This window comes from Hylobates moloch, unplaced genomic scaffold (genome assembly GCF_009828535.3).
Source record: "Hylobates moloch isolate HMO894 unplaced genomic scaffold, HMol_V3 SCAFFOLD_12, whole genome shotgun sequence".
In the NCBI taxonomy this organism is placed as follows: domain Eukaryota; kingdom Metazoa; phylum Chordata; class Mammalia; order Primates; family Hylobatidae; genus Hylobates; species Hylobates moloch.
The window spans coordinates 94,936,707-94,950,611 of NW_026652287.1; the positions used below are offsets into that span (position 1 = coordinate 94,936,707).

At 38.3% G+C, this 13,905-nt stretch overlaps 1 protein-coding gene and 1 long non-coding RNA gene across 5 annotated transcripts in view; one reads left to right on the forward strand and one right to left on the reverse strand.

The window, feature by feature from the left end:
- LOC131380747 (uncharacterized) overlaps positions 1-13,905 on the forward strand; it is a 61,248-nt gene that overhangs the window by 11,637 nt on the left and 35,706 nt on the right. The window contains exon 2 of the long non-coding RNA XR_009208903.1: positions 9,413-9,473. This is a non-coding gene — a long non-coding RNA (uncharacterized LOC131380747). The remainder of the gene's footprint in view (positions 1-9,412; positions 9,474-13,905) is intronic.
- The window catches only part of NR2C1 (nuclear receptor subfamily 2 group C member 1), a 51,532-nt gene continuing 44,493 nt past the window's right edge, over positions 6,867-13,905 (reverse strand). The window contains exons 12-14 of one of the 4 annotated variants that reach the window (XM_032170929.2): positions 13,420-13,542; positions 10,201-10,306; positions 6,867-7,376 (exon numbers count right to left, since the gene is read on the reverse strand). In XM_032170929.2, the coding sequence (XP_032026820.1) occupies positions 7,202-7,376; positions 10,201-10,306; positions 13,420-13,542 (404 nt within the window). In that variant the 3' untranslated portion in view covers positions 6,867-7,201. Of the gene's footprint in view, positions 7,377-10,200; positions 10,307-13,419; positions 13,558-13,905 lie in introns of all 4 variants that reach the window. The other 3 variants (XM_032170928.2, XM_032170930.2, XM_032170931.2) reach the window with 3 other exon arrangements.

The window sequence follows — 13,905 nt, forward strand, 5'->3', positions numbered from 1 at the left end:
GCCATCTCCTGCCCATACAAGTTTGAAGGTGAAAGATGATACCCTCCTGCCTTTTTTTTTCTTTTTCAAATTTTAGAGAGGGTCTCACTCTGTCACCTAGGCTGGACTGCAGTGGCACCATCATAGCTCACTGCATCCACCAACTCCTGGGCTCAAGCCATCTTCCCATCTCAGCCTCCAGACTAGCTAGGGCAGCCGTGCACCACCATGCCCAGCTTAAGATGTTACAATCCTTTAAACTTCTTATGATTTCTTATGTATCACTTTGTAAACAATTCCATAAGATGAAAACCACCCCCGACCTCCCAGGCCCCAATCTTGTCCAGGTAAGCCTTCTCTACCTGGGTTTCCAAGTGAGGCTGCTGAGATGCAATATTTTTTCCCCCAAATGAGGGAAACATTTCTAGTATTTCTGGTTCCATATGCTCTTCCAGAAACTTGCCACTTCATCATCAGGAGGTGGAGTCTATTTCCCCTCCTTTTCCATCAGCACAGACCTTTGTGACTTCTTCGATGAGTAGAATGCAGCAGAAGACACTGAATTAGTGTTTTTTTCATTTTTTTTTGAGATGTAGTCTCGCTCTGTCACCCAAGCTGGCGTGCAGTGGTGCAATCTTGGCTTACTGCAACCTCCACTTCCCAGGCTCAAGCGATTCTACCACCTCAGCCTCCTGAGTAGCTGGGACTGCAGGGACGTGCCACCAGGCCTGGCTTTTTTTTTTTTTTTTGGTAGAGACAGGGTTTTGCCATGTTGTCCAGTCTGATCTTGAACTCTTGAGCTCGGGCAATCTGCCCGCCTTGGCCGAAGTGCTGGAATTACAGGTGTGAGCCTGCATCCCCTGCCTGACACTGGATGAATTCTACTGCCAGGCAAGAAATGGTAACAGAGCTCCCACGTGGCCTTCTCAACCCTTGTTCTTGGAACCTAGCCTCCAGGTTGTGAGGAAAGGAAACAGGACTAGGTATGTGTTCTGGCTTCAGCTCCACCTGAAGTCCCAGCAAACAGTCACTATCAACTTCCAGACATGTGAGTGAATGATTACGTAGATTCCAACCTCACTATTTGAGCTGACCTAGCTGTGGCTGAAAGGAGCAGAGACAAGCTGTCTCTCCCAAGTTCTGTCCATGTTGCATATTCATGAACACAATATATGTTGTTTTAAACCATTACGTTTTAGGGTGGCTTGTTTAAAAGCAAATAGAACTCTGTCAATACTTTTCAAGCCCCTTGTATTCGCTGTTTTTATCCTCTTCCTACCCCTTCAGAAGTAACTAGTATTCTAATTTAGTATTAATATTTCCTTTGCTTTCACAAAATTAGCTTTCCCACATAAATACCTCTCAACAATGTATTTGCCTGTTTTCAGTAAACCAGTTAAATTATGGTTTTGTATACTTTTGGGCATTTTTCATACAACATTGTATCTTGGGGATTAGCCCATGTTTACAGTTTATTCCTTTTTTAGCGTTGCATAGTATTCTATTGGGTGATTATACCACAATTAACTTATCCATTCTCCTGTCAATGGATATTTGAACAGTTTTCCTTTTTTGCTCTTACAATGCTGACATGAATATTTTTGTATGCCCCATGGTACATGTGTTTCTCTAGGATAATTTCATGCATGTTCAACTTTCTATTTAATGCAAAGTCTTTCCTGAATTTATTGTACCGACACTCCATCAACACACATAGTTTTACTCCACATACTCTACGTTTGGTTTCGCCAGACTAAAATTTTATCATTCTGGTGGGTGTGTATTTACTTCCAAAATACTTTCAGCAAATCCTTCATCTTCCCCTCCAGAGATGTCACAGTAAAAGAGCATTTTGGAGGATCTGTGGTACAAATCAGATTGCTTTGCAGCTGTCCACAACTGCAGGATAAAAAGTCCTTCTCAGGTTTGCTAGGAGCATCACTACTAATCTATTTTTAGCTTTCAAAAAGTTGTGGTTATCATTTATTTGTCCCTTTTTTTGTCTTTGTAAGATGCATTAAAAAACAAACAAAAACCATAAAGCAAACCAGGTGTGGCAGTTCACACCTGTAGCCCAGCTAATCAGGAGGCTGGGAGACTAATCAGGAGGCTGAGGTGGGAGCATAGCTTGAGGCCGGCAGTTCCACCCTGGCCAACACATTGAGACTCGGTGTCTAAAACAAAAACAACCCATAAACCTTTAGCTGTTTTAATGCAGTTTTAGAAGGAACTTAGGATTAAATGTATGCATTCAAGGCATCTTTCACCAGGCATTAATTTTTTAATTTTAGTACATTTTTTCTAAATGTTTTTTGGCTTTTCAAATCTACTTGGTTATTTTTGCTGCTCCTGTTTCTTGTTTACTTTTAGATTCAATTTTTTTTCTCCTTAAAACATATCATATAGTTACATTCTGCATGTGACAATTTTAATACCTAATATTGTCTTCGAGGGTCTTTATGTATTGCTTATTTCCTTGTGAGTTTGATAATTTTGTGTACTCATATTTGGTTGAGCCTAATCTGTGAGAATATCAAGATTTTAAATTAAGGGTTGGTAAACTATACTCCAAGAGCCAAATCCAGTCCATTGCCTGTTTTTGTATATGTTTTATTGGACCACAGGTATGCCCACTCATTTATGTTGTGTATAGTTACTTTAGCACTTTTTGAGTCGTTTTAACAGCCATTGCATGGCCTATGAAGCCAGAAATATTTCCTTTCTCAACTTCTGATCTCAATTATGAATATTTTCTCCAGAGAAGATTTACACTTGCTTCTGCCACGACACAGGGGGTACTACTGACCTGAAACAACCTTAGCCTTCTTTAGGAAGTTATCTCAATTTGGTGAACTCAGCTAATAGATCAAAGGCCTTCAGAGTATCTGTTCCTCTATACTGCTAAAAGTAGCAGTCGTCTTCTTTGACTATATTGTGATTTCAAGATGCCATATCTTTTAAAATTTATAATGGTGGATCATTTCCACCCACAGACAGGCGTCCTTTTGTGGAACTTTTCTTACATTATTTAATAATTTCCTTTTCTGAAGTCTTTTCTATTTTCCCTTTCTTAAACTCTTAGTGTTGAAAGTGTTAGACCTTGGCCGGGCACGGTGGCTCACACCTATAATCCCAGCACTTTGGGAGGCCGAGGTGGGCAGATCATTTGAGGTCAGGAGTTTGAGACCAGCCTGGCCAACATGGTGAAGTACTGTCTCTACGAAAAACAAAAATAAATTAGCCGGGTGTGGTGGCGTGTGCCTGTAATCCCAGCTACTGGGGAGGCTGAGGCAGAATTGCTTGAAGCTGGGAGGTGGAGTCTGCAGTGAGCTGAGATCGCACCACTGCACTCCAGCCTAGGCAACAGAGTGAGACTCAGCCCCGCCCCCCGCCCCCTGCCAAAAAAAAAAGTTAGACCTTGTTTGATTCTCTAATTTTATCATTTCTATCCTATTTTCTATTCCTTTGTCTTTTGGGTTTATTTTCAGGGTGAATTCCTCAATTTTATCTCCCAATCCTTCTAATGAATTGCCTTGACTATCGTTTTTAATTTCTAGGGGCAATTCCTTGCTCCAAATTTTTTTTGGGAAAATTCTGTTCTCCTTTTATGGATACATCTGGTTTCTCTCAAGATATTAATTATATTTGGGGAATATTTTTCTGATCTTTGCGTTTTTTATCTGCTCCCCACCCCTCCTGTCTGGTCTCTCATGTAGAGATTTTCCTCAAGTATCTGGCTATCCTGGGCTGTAAGTTCACATTTAATAATAGGGCACTAAAGAGCTGAATGGAAACCCAATACATACACACGACTTGGTAATTGGAGTGCTTCATTGAAGAGTGATAAGGTGGCAAACAGGCTTTATTTATTTATTTTTTATCATTAAGGGATAACCAAAATGGAGATCTTTTCTCTGGGGCCATTTAGCTTCTCCAAAGAAAAAAAACCTGGCAGAGAAAACTGTACTTGATTGCCAGTATCCTGGGAAAAGGGTAGGGAGCCTACATATCAACCAAATGCAGACTTTTTTTTTTTTTTTGAAACAGAGTCTCGCTCTGTTGTTGCCCAGGCTGGAGTGCAGTGGTGCAATCTTGGCTCACTGCAACCTCTGCCTCCTGGGTTCAAGCAATTCTCCTGCCTCAGCCTCCTGAGTAGCTGGGATTACAGGCGTGTGCCACCATGCCCGGCTAGTTTTTGTATTTTTAGGAGAGATGGGGTTTCACCGTGTTGGTCAGGCTGGTCTTGAACTCGTGACCTCGTGATCCACCCACCTTGGCCTCCCAAAGTGCTGGGATTACAGGCGTGAGCCAACGCTCCCAGCCTCCAAATGCGGATTTTCACTTCCTCCACATTTTCAACCCTGTATCTTATTCACACCTTCTGTTATCCCTGGTATCCTGTAAGTCCTATGCTCTTCCAGTTCAGTTTCTCAGAAGAATTATCTCTGGCCTCCTCCTGCTTGAAAAGGGAGGAGAGAAAGTGGCCACCTTTTTTTTTTTTGTAGAGATGAGGTTTCACTACATTACACAGGGTAGTCTCGAACTCCTGGACTCAAGCAATCTGCCTCGCTCGGCCTCCCAAAGTGCTGGGACTACAGGCATGAGCCACCGTGCCTGGCCTCCACCCAACTTAAGTAGGGCTGGGGAAAGACAGTCTAATTATTCTGTATCCAGACTTGCAACCAATCTATTTTTTTTTATGTCTCAAGCATCATCTCTGCATCTGAGCACTGGCTCCTTCAAGGTACTGAGCATCTTGTCTGGTATCCTGGCTTCTTTCTCATTGCACTGCCATTTGCAGTCACTCAGTTAAAGCTTCTTTAGTTCTGGTTCTACTAAATCAGTCATTCTTTCTCTATTTGCATTTTGTTTTCCAAAAATTTACTTTACTCTGTCCTTTGATTTCTTCTCTCCTGTTCCATTTGTCATCGTGTAGTTATATTTTATGGACATTTTACTGAGATTTCAGGAAAGAAAACAAAAGCTAATCTTCAGTACTTAGCTGGGAGTCTTCAAATTGAATTGTAAATAATCCTAAAATATAGGACATAGAAATGTTTCCATGTTTTTCTCTTCCTGGAAGTACTTTAATTAAAATCACCCCACCTAAGAGTCATCTATTATATCAGTGGCGATTCTTATTGGAGCTTTCTTAATATAGCAGATCTATACTTGCTATAGATGAAACCACAATGGAACAAACGAAGGATAAGCAATCACTGAAAAGGAAAATGAATATTTACAAATATATTGGTAAGACACAGAAATTTGTAATGCAAGTCACATTTTAATATAGTTTTAAAAAGTCTTCCAAATATAGTAACAAATTTAATCAGAAAAAACACCTGAAACATCTTAACTATTGGTACATTATTTTAAAGGATTATTTCCCTGATTCCTTGGCTTACTAAATTGTATTTATAAAGGTATACACTACTAATTTTTCCATTTGAGTATTATACTAAATGTAATTTCTTTAGCTGATAATTATAAATAAAATTGTTGACTAAGATCATGTTTTAAATAGGGAAAAAAGTTTTCCCTTAGTAAACTGGTAAAGACTGTAAGTTGATATTTTCAAACTTTTGATTACTATAAAGTAGTAAGCAATAAAATCCACATCCCCACAATAACTTCAGCTTTTCTTCTATTGCAAAAATCTTTACAAAAAATGTACTGAGTGCATTATCCGTGTTTGCTTTAAAAATCAACAAACATACCAAAATAATTCATCAAGAAATCAAAGCAAAGAAACAGTTATCAGTATCAGGTTTGCTAAAAGAATAAATTACTGTGGAAGACATCCGAGGAGTCTAAAATGAATTTGTTGTAGCAGTAACAAGGCTTCAGGCTGATTCTTATACCGTTGTTAAAGCAGCCCTCCCATGCTTTACAGTGAAAAAAATCAGTGAATATTTCTTTATTTTAAAAAATTATCAATAGCTTCAAAATAATGTTTAAACTTGCCTTGAGAACATGTACTGGCTATGATAAATCATTATTTGACAAATTGAGTGAGTTTTTTTAGTGATCTAAAAGAAATTGGCTAAAACCCATACATGACAGGTTTGGGAAGCTCTAACTCAGCTCAGAAAAGTGGGAGAGAGATCAGATCCTTTTTATGGAATGAAAGAGCAACAATTTAAATATCTTTTTTGAAATAGTGAAACATTTTGGGCTCAATTAGTCTTTATTACTTACTTTCTTTTTACAGAGACGAGGTCTTGCTATATTGCCCAGGCTGGTCTCGAACTCCTGAGCTCAAGCAATCTGCCTGCCTCAACCTCCCAAAGTGCTGGGATTATAGGCATGAGCCACCACATATGGCTAGTCTCTATTACTTTCAAAGACAGCAGTAGGCCAGGCACGGTGGCACGCGCCTGTAATCCCAGTACTTTGGGAGGCTAAGGCAGGATCACTTGAGCCCAGGAGTTTGAGACCAGCCTGGGCAACATAGTGAAACCCACCTCTATAAATGAAAACAAAAACAAAAACACGAGCAGTAAGCTAAAAATATTAAAATATCAACACTAGCTTATTCTCAAAAACAATTTTCTGCTATATAAAGTGCTTGTAACTAATAATATACATTAAAAATGTCAACTCTTAAGATCATGAATGGCCTATCTCACTGCCAGCAATGAGTGGTATATGCTAAGGGACACCATGATATTTACAGAAGACAAAAAATATATATTCAATTATTTCCTAGAGTTCTAATACTCTCATTATACCAGTAAGCATAAAATAATCTTATTTTGCTATGGTAATTAAACAAAAATTATTATGGCAGAGTAAAATGCAAGGAACTAACTCCTCCTTAGGTATTTCTGACCATTAAGTATTTTTACTAGTTCGTAATGAAGTTAAATATGACTAGAACACAATTCAGAAAAAAGAGACTAATTTATTTGTTTTATAAAATAGAATGAGTGCTTAGTTTAGATAATCAAGAGGTGACAGCTTCAGGTATCATCTTCACCAAGAATAAATTTGTAGTGTTTCATATTCATTTAAAGGAATCAGGAAGAAAAACTGATTTAATTTCTGCTGCCTGCCCAGTCACTTCAAGAATTCTTAAGGAAGCTAAAATAAAAATACCTTGGATTCTGGTTACTTTTTAAAGTAAAAATTTCCAGATGCCCCAAAAGCAATGAGTTCAATTTGGTGTCTCATGTTCTGGCAAAGAACAGTTAAGTTTACAGCGCTGCAGTCGCAGCTTTCAAATGCTGTGACCAATTATTTGAGAATTATAATCTGCAGGCTCCATTTTCAAAATATGTGGGATAACACTGTCAATTCGTATGTTGCCAATGAGACCTTTGAAAAACAATTCTTCAGTGATGGTAGCATTCATTAGTCTTAAAGCTGGCAATCTGAGTAGTAGTCTGGATAACCTAAAAAAAGAAAGAAAAAAGGGAGAGGAACAAGGTTGTAAACCAGAAAGAAATTTAGTAGAAAAATATGAGTAATCTCTGCATGTGGCCTAATTTAATAAAGATATCATTTTCAAAAGTTAAAATCAAAACTTTAGTATTCTCAAGCCTTAGAACATATGGCAATGACCTGGGTATTAATGCAGTCTGACAGACTCCACAGGGGAAAGCCCTGCTCTTAATGCTACACTGTACTGCCTCCGCTTGGCTGTTAAGGACCATGGAACTGAGTTGTTAAACCATGCATCAAGTTATACAATTTTTTTTTTTTTTTTTTTTTGAGAGAGGGCCTTGGTCTGCTGCCCAAACTGGAGTGCAGTGGTGTGAGCTCACTGCAGCCTCAATTCCTTGGACTCAAGTGATCCTTCCCACCTCAGCCTCCCAAGTAGCTGTGGCTACAGGAGTATGCCACTATACCTGGCTAATTGTGTTTTTTTTTTTTTTTTTTTTTTTTTTTTTGTAGAGACAGGGTCTCACTATGTTGCCCAGGCTGGTCTCACACTCTTGGGCTCAAGCAATCCTCCTGCCTTGGCTTCCCAAAGTACTGAGATTATAAGCATGAGCTATTGTGCTGGGCCAAGTTATACATTTAAGAATGGTGGCTGGGTGCCAGTGGCTCACCTCTAGGAGGCTGAGGTGGGCAGATCACTTGAGGTCAGGAGTTCGAGACCAGCCTGGCCAACATGGTGAAACCTCATCTCTACTAAAAAAAAAAAAAAAAAAAAATAAAATAAAATAAAATAAAATAAAATAAAATAAAATAAAATAAAATAAGCTGGGCATGACCAGCCTGGCCAACATGGTAAACCTTGTTTCTACTAAAAATACAAAAAATAATTAGCCGGGCATGGTGGCACGTGCCTATAACCCCAGCCACTTGGGAGGCTGAGAGGCAAGAGAATCATGAGAATCGCTTGAACCTAGAAGGCAGAGGTTGCAGTGAGTCGAGATCATGCCACTGCACTCCAGCCTGGGTGACAGACCAATATTCTATCTCAAAAAAAAAAAAAAAAAGAAAGAAAGATAAAGAAAAAGAATGGCTTAGCAACTCATTTCAGGTTTTAAAAATGGCAGTGTTTTGTGTTATCAGGACATAAGACATTTTCTTGGTTTTGCTCTGCAAAAAACTACTGGAAGTAGGCAATAGTTGCTATTACTGGGAAAAGCACAGAATGTGGAATCAAGACCACTGGGTTCAAATCTTGATTGAACTGCCCACTACATATATAAATGTGTGCTTGCCACTTACTGTCTCTCACAGTGCTGTTGTGAGGATGAATGAAATGATCTCTGCCAATTTCTGTGCCAGGTAGTGAGGTTCCTTAGGGTAAGACTCTATCTTGTGTCAAAGTGCCTTATAAGTTGAAAACTACTATCCAAGCATAATGTATTATTTTTAAGTAACCAACAATGTAAAAAACTGAGAAAGTTTTTCCTTTGCAGTCACAAAGGAAAAAAATTTAAATACTGTATTTATTTGTATAATGAGGCATAGAGTAACTTTTAAAACTTAAAGATGCTGAAAAACAACCACAACAAAACCACCTTTCCAAAAAGACTGTGGTGGGTTTATCCTTCTGTCCTAACGCCTTGCACTCTAACACCTCAGACCAAATTAGACCAGCAGCCCCCAGGATTATCTTCCTGGAGCTGTGTGCTCTACTCCTCAAATTACTCAGCATCCACATCAAATTACTCAGCTTTTACAGAACTGGTAGAAATCAGAATAGGAAAACGAGTTAGATAAAGTAAGGCTGATATTTGAGATGAGACTGGCTTATAAATCTACTTTAATATATGTAAAACATTATTATATGTAAAAATGTTATTTTACTAGTTTGAAGTATGCTAAACTAATAAAATGTTTTATTATAAGCAAACACTTATATAGCCCTTACTATATGATAGACACAGTCCTAAGCACTGTACATATATTAACTGATTTAATCCTTAAAATAATTGTAAAAAGTAGATACTATTATTATCTCCATTTATAGGTGAGGAAACATGCCCAAGGTTATGAAGCTAGCAAGTGGAGGAGTCAGAATTCAAATCCAGGTACTCTGGCTCTATAACCAGGTGATTAACTCCTCGGCTATAATGTCCCTCTTTAAAGAAAGTGGCTCTTATAAAAAAAGAATTTTTCTCAAAGAACACTGGTGAGAAATAGCTTGGGGTGAATTTCATAAACCATGTTTCAAAATTAATTATAAAACAATTAATGGTAGTTTTTTTTTTAATTATTATTTTTTAGACAGGGTCTCGCTCTGTCACCCAGACTGGAGTGTAGCAGTATGATCACAGCTCATTGCAGTCTCACCTCAGCTTCCTGAGTAGCTGGGACTTCAGGCATGCGCCACCATGCCGGGCTAATTTTTGTATTTTTTGTAGAGACAGGGTTTCACCATGTTGTCCAGGCTGGTCTCTTGATTATTTTTTATCCTCCTTTTACTAACAGAATTCATTATTTTATCCAAAGAAAAAGAGTTTGGATTTTAGAGTCAGACTACCTGGGTTCACAGTCAGGTGCTATCATTTACTGTGTGACCTTGAGCAAAGTTAACCTCTCTGTGCTGAAGTCTCCTCTTATATAAAATGTAAGAACTGGATGAAATATTTTATGTAACGTACTTGCAACAATGCAATACTGCTTTTTATAGCATTAGTATTTCAAAGTTAAGGTTGCCTAAAACATTTAATTATTCTGAGAGTAGAAATAATGAGATAACAGATCCACAAAAGGTTTTTCAATTATTTTAATTATATAGAATTTAACTCTAGATACCTGTAGGTGTCATCTGGATATGTTTTGGTTATATAATCTTGGAATTCCACATAAGCCTTTTCCTGAAATTTCTCTATCTGTTCCATGTTTTCTAGGCCTGGATGATCTGAAACATTAAAGAAAACATTGGTACCCTAGTTCTGAATGTTCATTTAAGACAGAGTGGATACGAAAAGAGACAGAAAGAATAGTCAAAACAGAAGCCCCATCATAAAATGTGTGGCTCAGGCCGGGCGTGGTGGCTCACGCCTGTAATCCTAGCACTTTGGGAGGCTGAGGAGGGTGAATCATCTGAGGTCAGGAGTTCAAGACCAGCCTGACCAACATCGAGAAACCCTGTCTCTACTAAAAATACAAAATTAGCCAGGTGTGGTGGCACATGCCTGTAATCCCAGCTACTCAGGAGGCTGAGGCAGGAGAATCACTTAAACCTGGGAGGCGGAGGTTGTGGTGAGCTGAGACAGTGCCATTGCACTCCAGCCTGGGCAACAACAGTGAAACTCTGTCTTAAAAAAAAAAAAAAGTATGGCTCATTCATTCCACAAATATTGATTGAGCCCACCTACTATATACCAAGCACTATATTTTACATATTTAAAATTTTTTATCTCGTATACATATGCTAACAACTAATAAAAAATAAGTCAGTGTTACCAAAATAAACAGCTTTCTCTCCATTCCAAAAGTAGTAGGAAGGCATTTGATAACTTTGCCTTTAACAGGAGCAAAAGGTAAATGACTCAGCTTAAAAAGACATTTTAAGGCTGGGTGTGGTGGCTCACGCCTGTAGTCCCAGCACTTTGGGAGGCCGAGGTGGGCGGATCACAAGGTCAGGGGTTCAAGACCAGCCTGGCCAACATGGTGAAACTCCGTCTCTACTAAAAATACAAAAAATTAGCTGGGTGTGGTGGCAGGCACCTGTAATCCCAGCTACTTGGGAGGATGAGGCAGGAGAATCGCTTGAAACCAGGAGGCAGAGGTTGCGGTGAGCTGAGATTGTGCCACTGCACTCCAGCCTGGGCAACAGAGTGTGACTCTGTCTCAAAAAAAAAAAAAAAAAAAAGGCATTATAAATCCATGAAATATTTGCAGATTATATTCTATGCCATATTTTTATAAGTCAAAAATTCTATAATTTTTAGGGAAAAAGGTATATAAGAAATTATGAAACCATAAATATCATCTCTATCAGAAAAATAACAAATATGAAAAAATCTATATAAGCATTTCAATAGTCACTATAACACTATACAAAAACAGAAATATTAAAAGAACTTCATAAAAATTATGCATAGCTTAAGAAATGTTGAATATGGAAAGCTCTGTTCTCATGGATGAAAATTTTAAAAAGTAATAAATGGAAAATCCTAAAAATAGTAAAATAAAATTACATTAGAATTTAAACTTCAAATCTATGTTCTTTCAATTTTCACCTAAGGAAAATGAAGGTGACAAATTGTGCTAAGAATAGAGACATACATTACTAACTCATAAGAAACATTAGAAGAAATAGTACAAGCTTTCATGTTCTTACTGGTATTACTGACAGAAAGAAGCAGGTTTCCTCAGATAATTTTATTATGATGCACAAGAACAGAAACATATCAGAATGAAAAATACAGAACCTAAGAGAACAGTCAATTTCTCTTATTCAGAAATTGATCACTGAGAGCTTACTGTCATTTTACTATCTGTGAAAACTAAACTGGCAGGAAAACAAGAAACCAATTTTTTTTATTTGTTGGTAACTCATATAAGATGTTTGGAAATCTAGCCCATCAACATAGCAATAGTCATCTCTCATTCTGCCATTTAGTAATGTCTAAAAAAATACACCTAAGAATTCAAATGTTGACGTGACAACAGAAATAAAGGTCTATAATATTTTTTACATTTTCATTTATTTTTGAGACAGGGTCTCCCTCTGTCACCCAGGCTAGAATGCAGTGGCGTGATTAGAGTTCACTGCAGCCTCAAACTCTCAGGCTGAAGTGATCCTCCCACCTAAGCCTCCCAAGTAGCTGAAACTACAGGTGTGCACCAGCACATCCAGCTAATTTTTTCTATTTTGATTTTGGTAGAGAAGAGGTCTCATTATGTTGCCCAGGCTGGTCTTAAACTCCTGACCAAATCCTCTCATCTCGGCCTCCCAAAATGTGAGGATTACAGGCATGAGCTACTGCGCCCTGCCAAGGTCTATCATATTATTTCACTGACTTCTCCACCTCCCTTTTTATACCCATATAAATGTCTAACATCCTTAAAATTCACCAATTTAAAGTATACAATTCAGGCCAGGCGGGTGGTTCACTCCTGTAATCCCAGCACTTTGGGAGGCCGAGGCGGGTAGATCACCTTAGGTCAGGAGTTCAACACATGGCCAACATAGTGAAACTCGTCTCTACTAAAAATACAAAAATGAGCTGGGTGTGGTGGTACATGCCTGTAATCCCAGCTACTGGGGAGGTTGAGGCAGGAGAATTGTTTGAACACAGGAGGCGGAGGTTGCAGTGAGCTGAGATTCCACCACTACACTCCAGCCTGGGCAACAGAGCGAGACTCAGTCTTAAAAACAAAAAGTATACAATTCAATAGTTTTTAGTATGAATATACTGATAGTTGTACAACTATCACCACTATCTAATTTTGGAACGCTTTTGTCACTCCAAAAAAAAAAACACTCTATCCATTAGCAGTCACTTCCCATTTCTTCCTTCTCCTTAGTCCCTGGCAACCACTTATCTATTTTATGTCTATACAGGTTTGCCTTGCATATTTTATATAAATGAAATCAAACAATGTGACTGGCTTCTTTCATTTAGCAGAACTTTTAAAGGCTCATCTGTGTTGTAGTATGTGTTAGAATTTCCTTCCTTTTATCGCTGAATGATATTCCATCGTATGTATATATTAAATTTATTTGTTCATCTGTTGACCGACATTTGGGTTGTCTCCACTTTTTGACTATTACAAATAATGCTGCTATGACTATTTATATACACATTCTTGCATAGATATATATTTTTCATTTCTCTTGGGCTGACAAGAGTGAAGCTGCTGAGTCATATGATAACTCCATGTTTAACCTTTTGAAGAACTACTGAACTCTTTTCCAAAGCAACTGCACCATTTTACATCCCCACTTGCAACATATGAGGGCTTCTATTTCTCCACATCGTGAAACATTTTATTTTGAATAAGAAGTAAATGTTTATATACCTGGACTGAAGAGTACTATTGCCTTCAGGTAGGCATATTCATATCCATCAATGCAGAGTTTAACCATGCTGTTACAAAACTCCTGTAGTTTGAAGATGTGCTCCATCAATAATTTTCTTCTTTCTGTTGACATTTTATCTTTAATTAAAAATAAACAAATGCTTCTAGTGTTTGTCTAAAATGAACAACTACTTTCATCCAATATATTTCCCTCTCAGGAATTTTGAAAAATTTTTTAATTCTTAAATATTTTTTGAGACAGGGTTTTACCCCTGTCGCCCACATGGCAGTGCAGTGGGGTGATCTTGGCTCACTGCAACCTCTGCCTCCTGGACTCAAGCAGTTCTCCTGCCTCAGCCTCCCAAGTAGCTGGGACTAGAGGCGCATGCCACCATGCCCAGCTAATTTTCATATTTTTTGTAGGATAGGGTTTCACTATGTTGCCCTGGCTGGTCTTGAACTCCTGGGCTCAAGTGATTAGCCCAC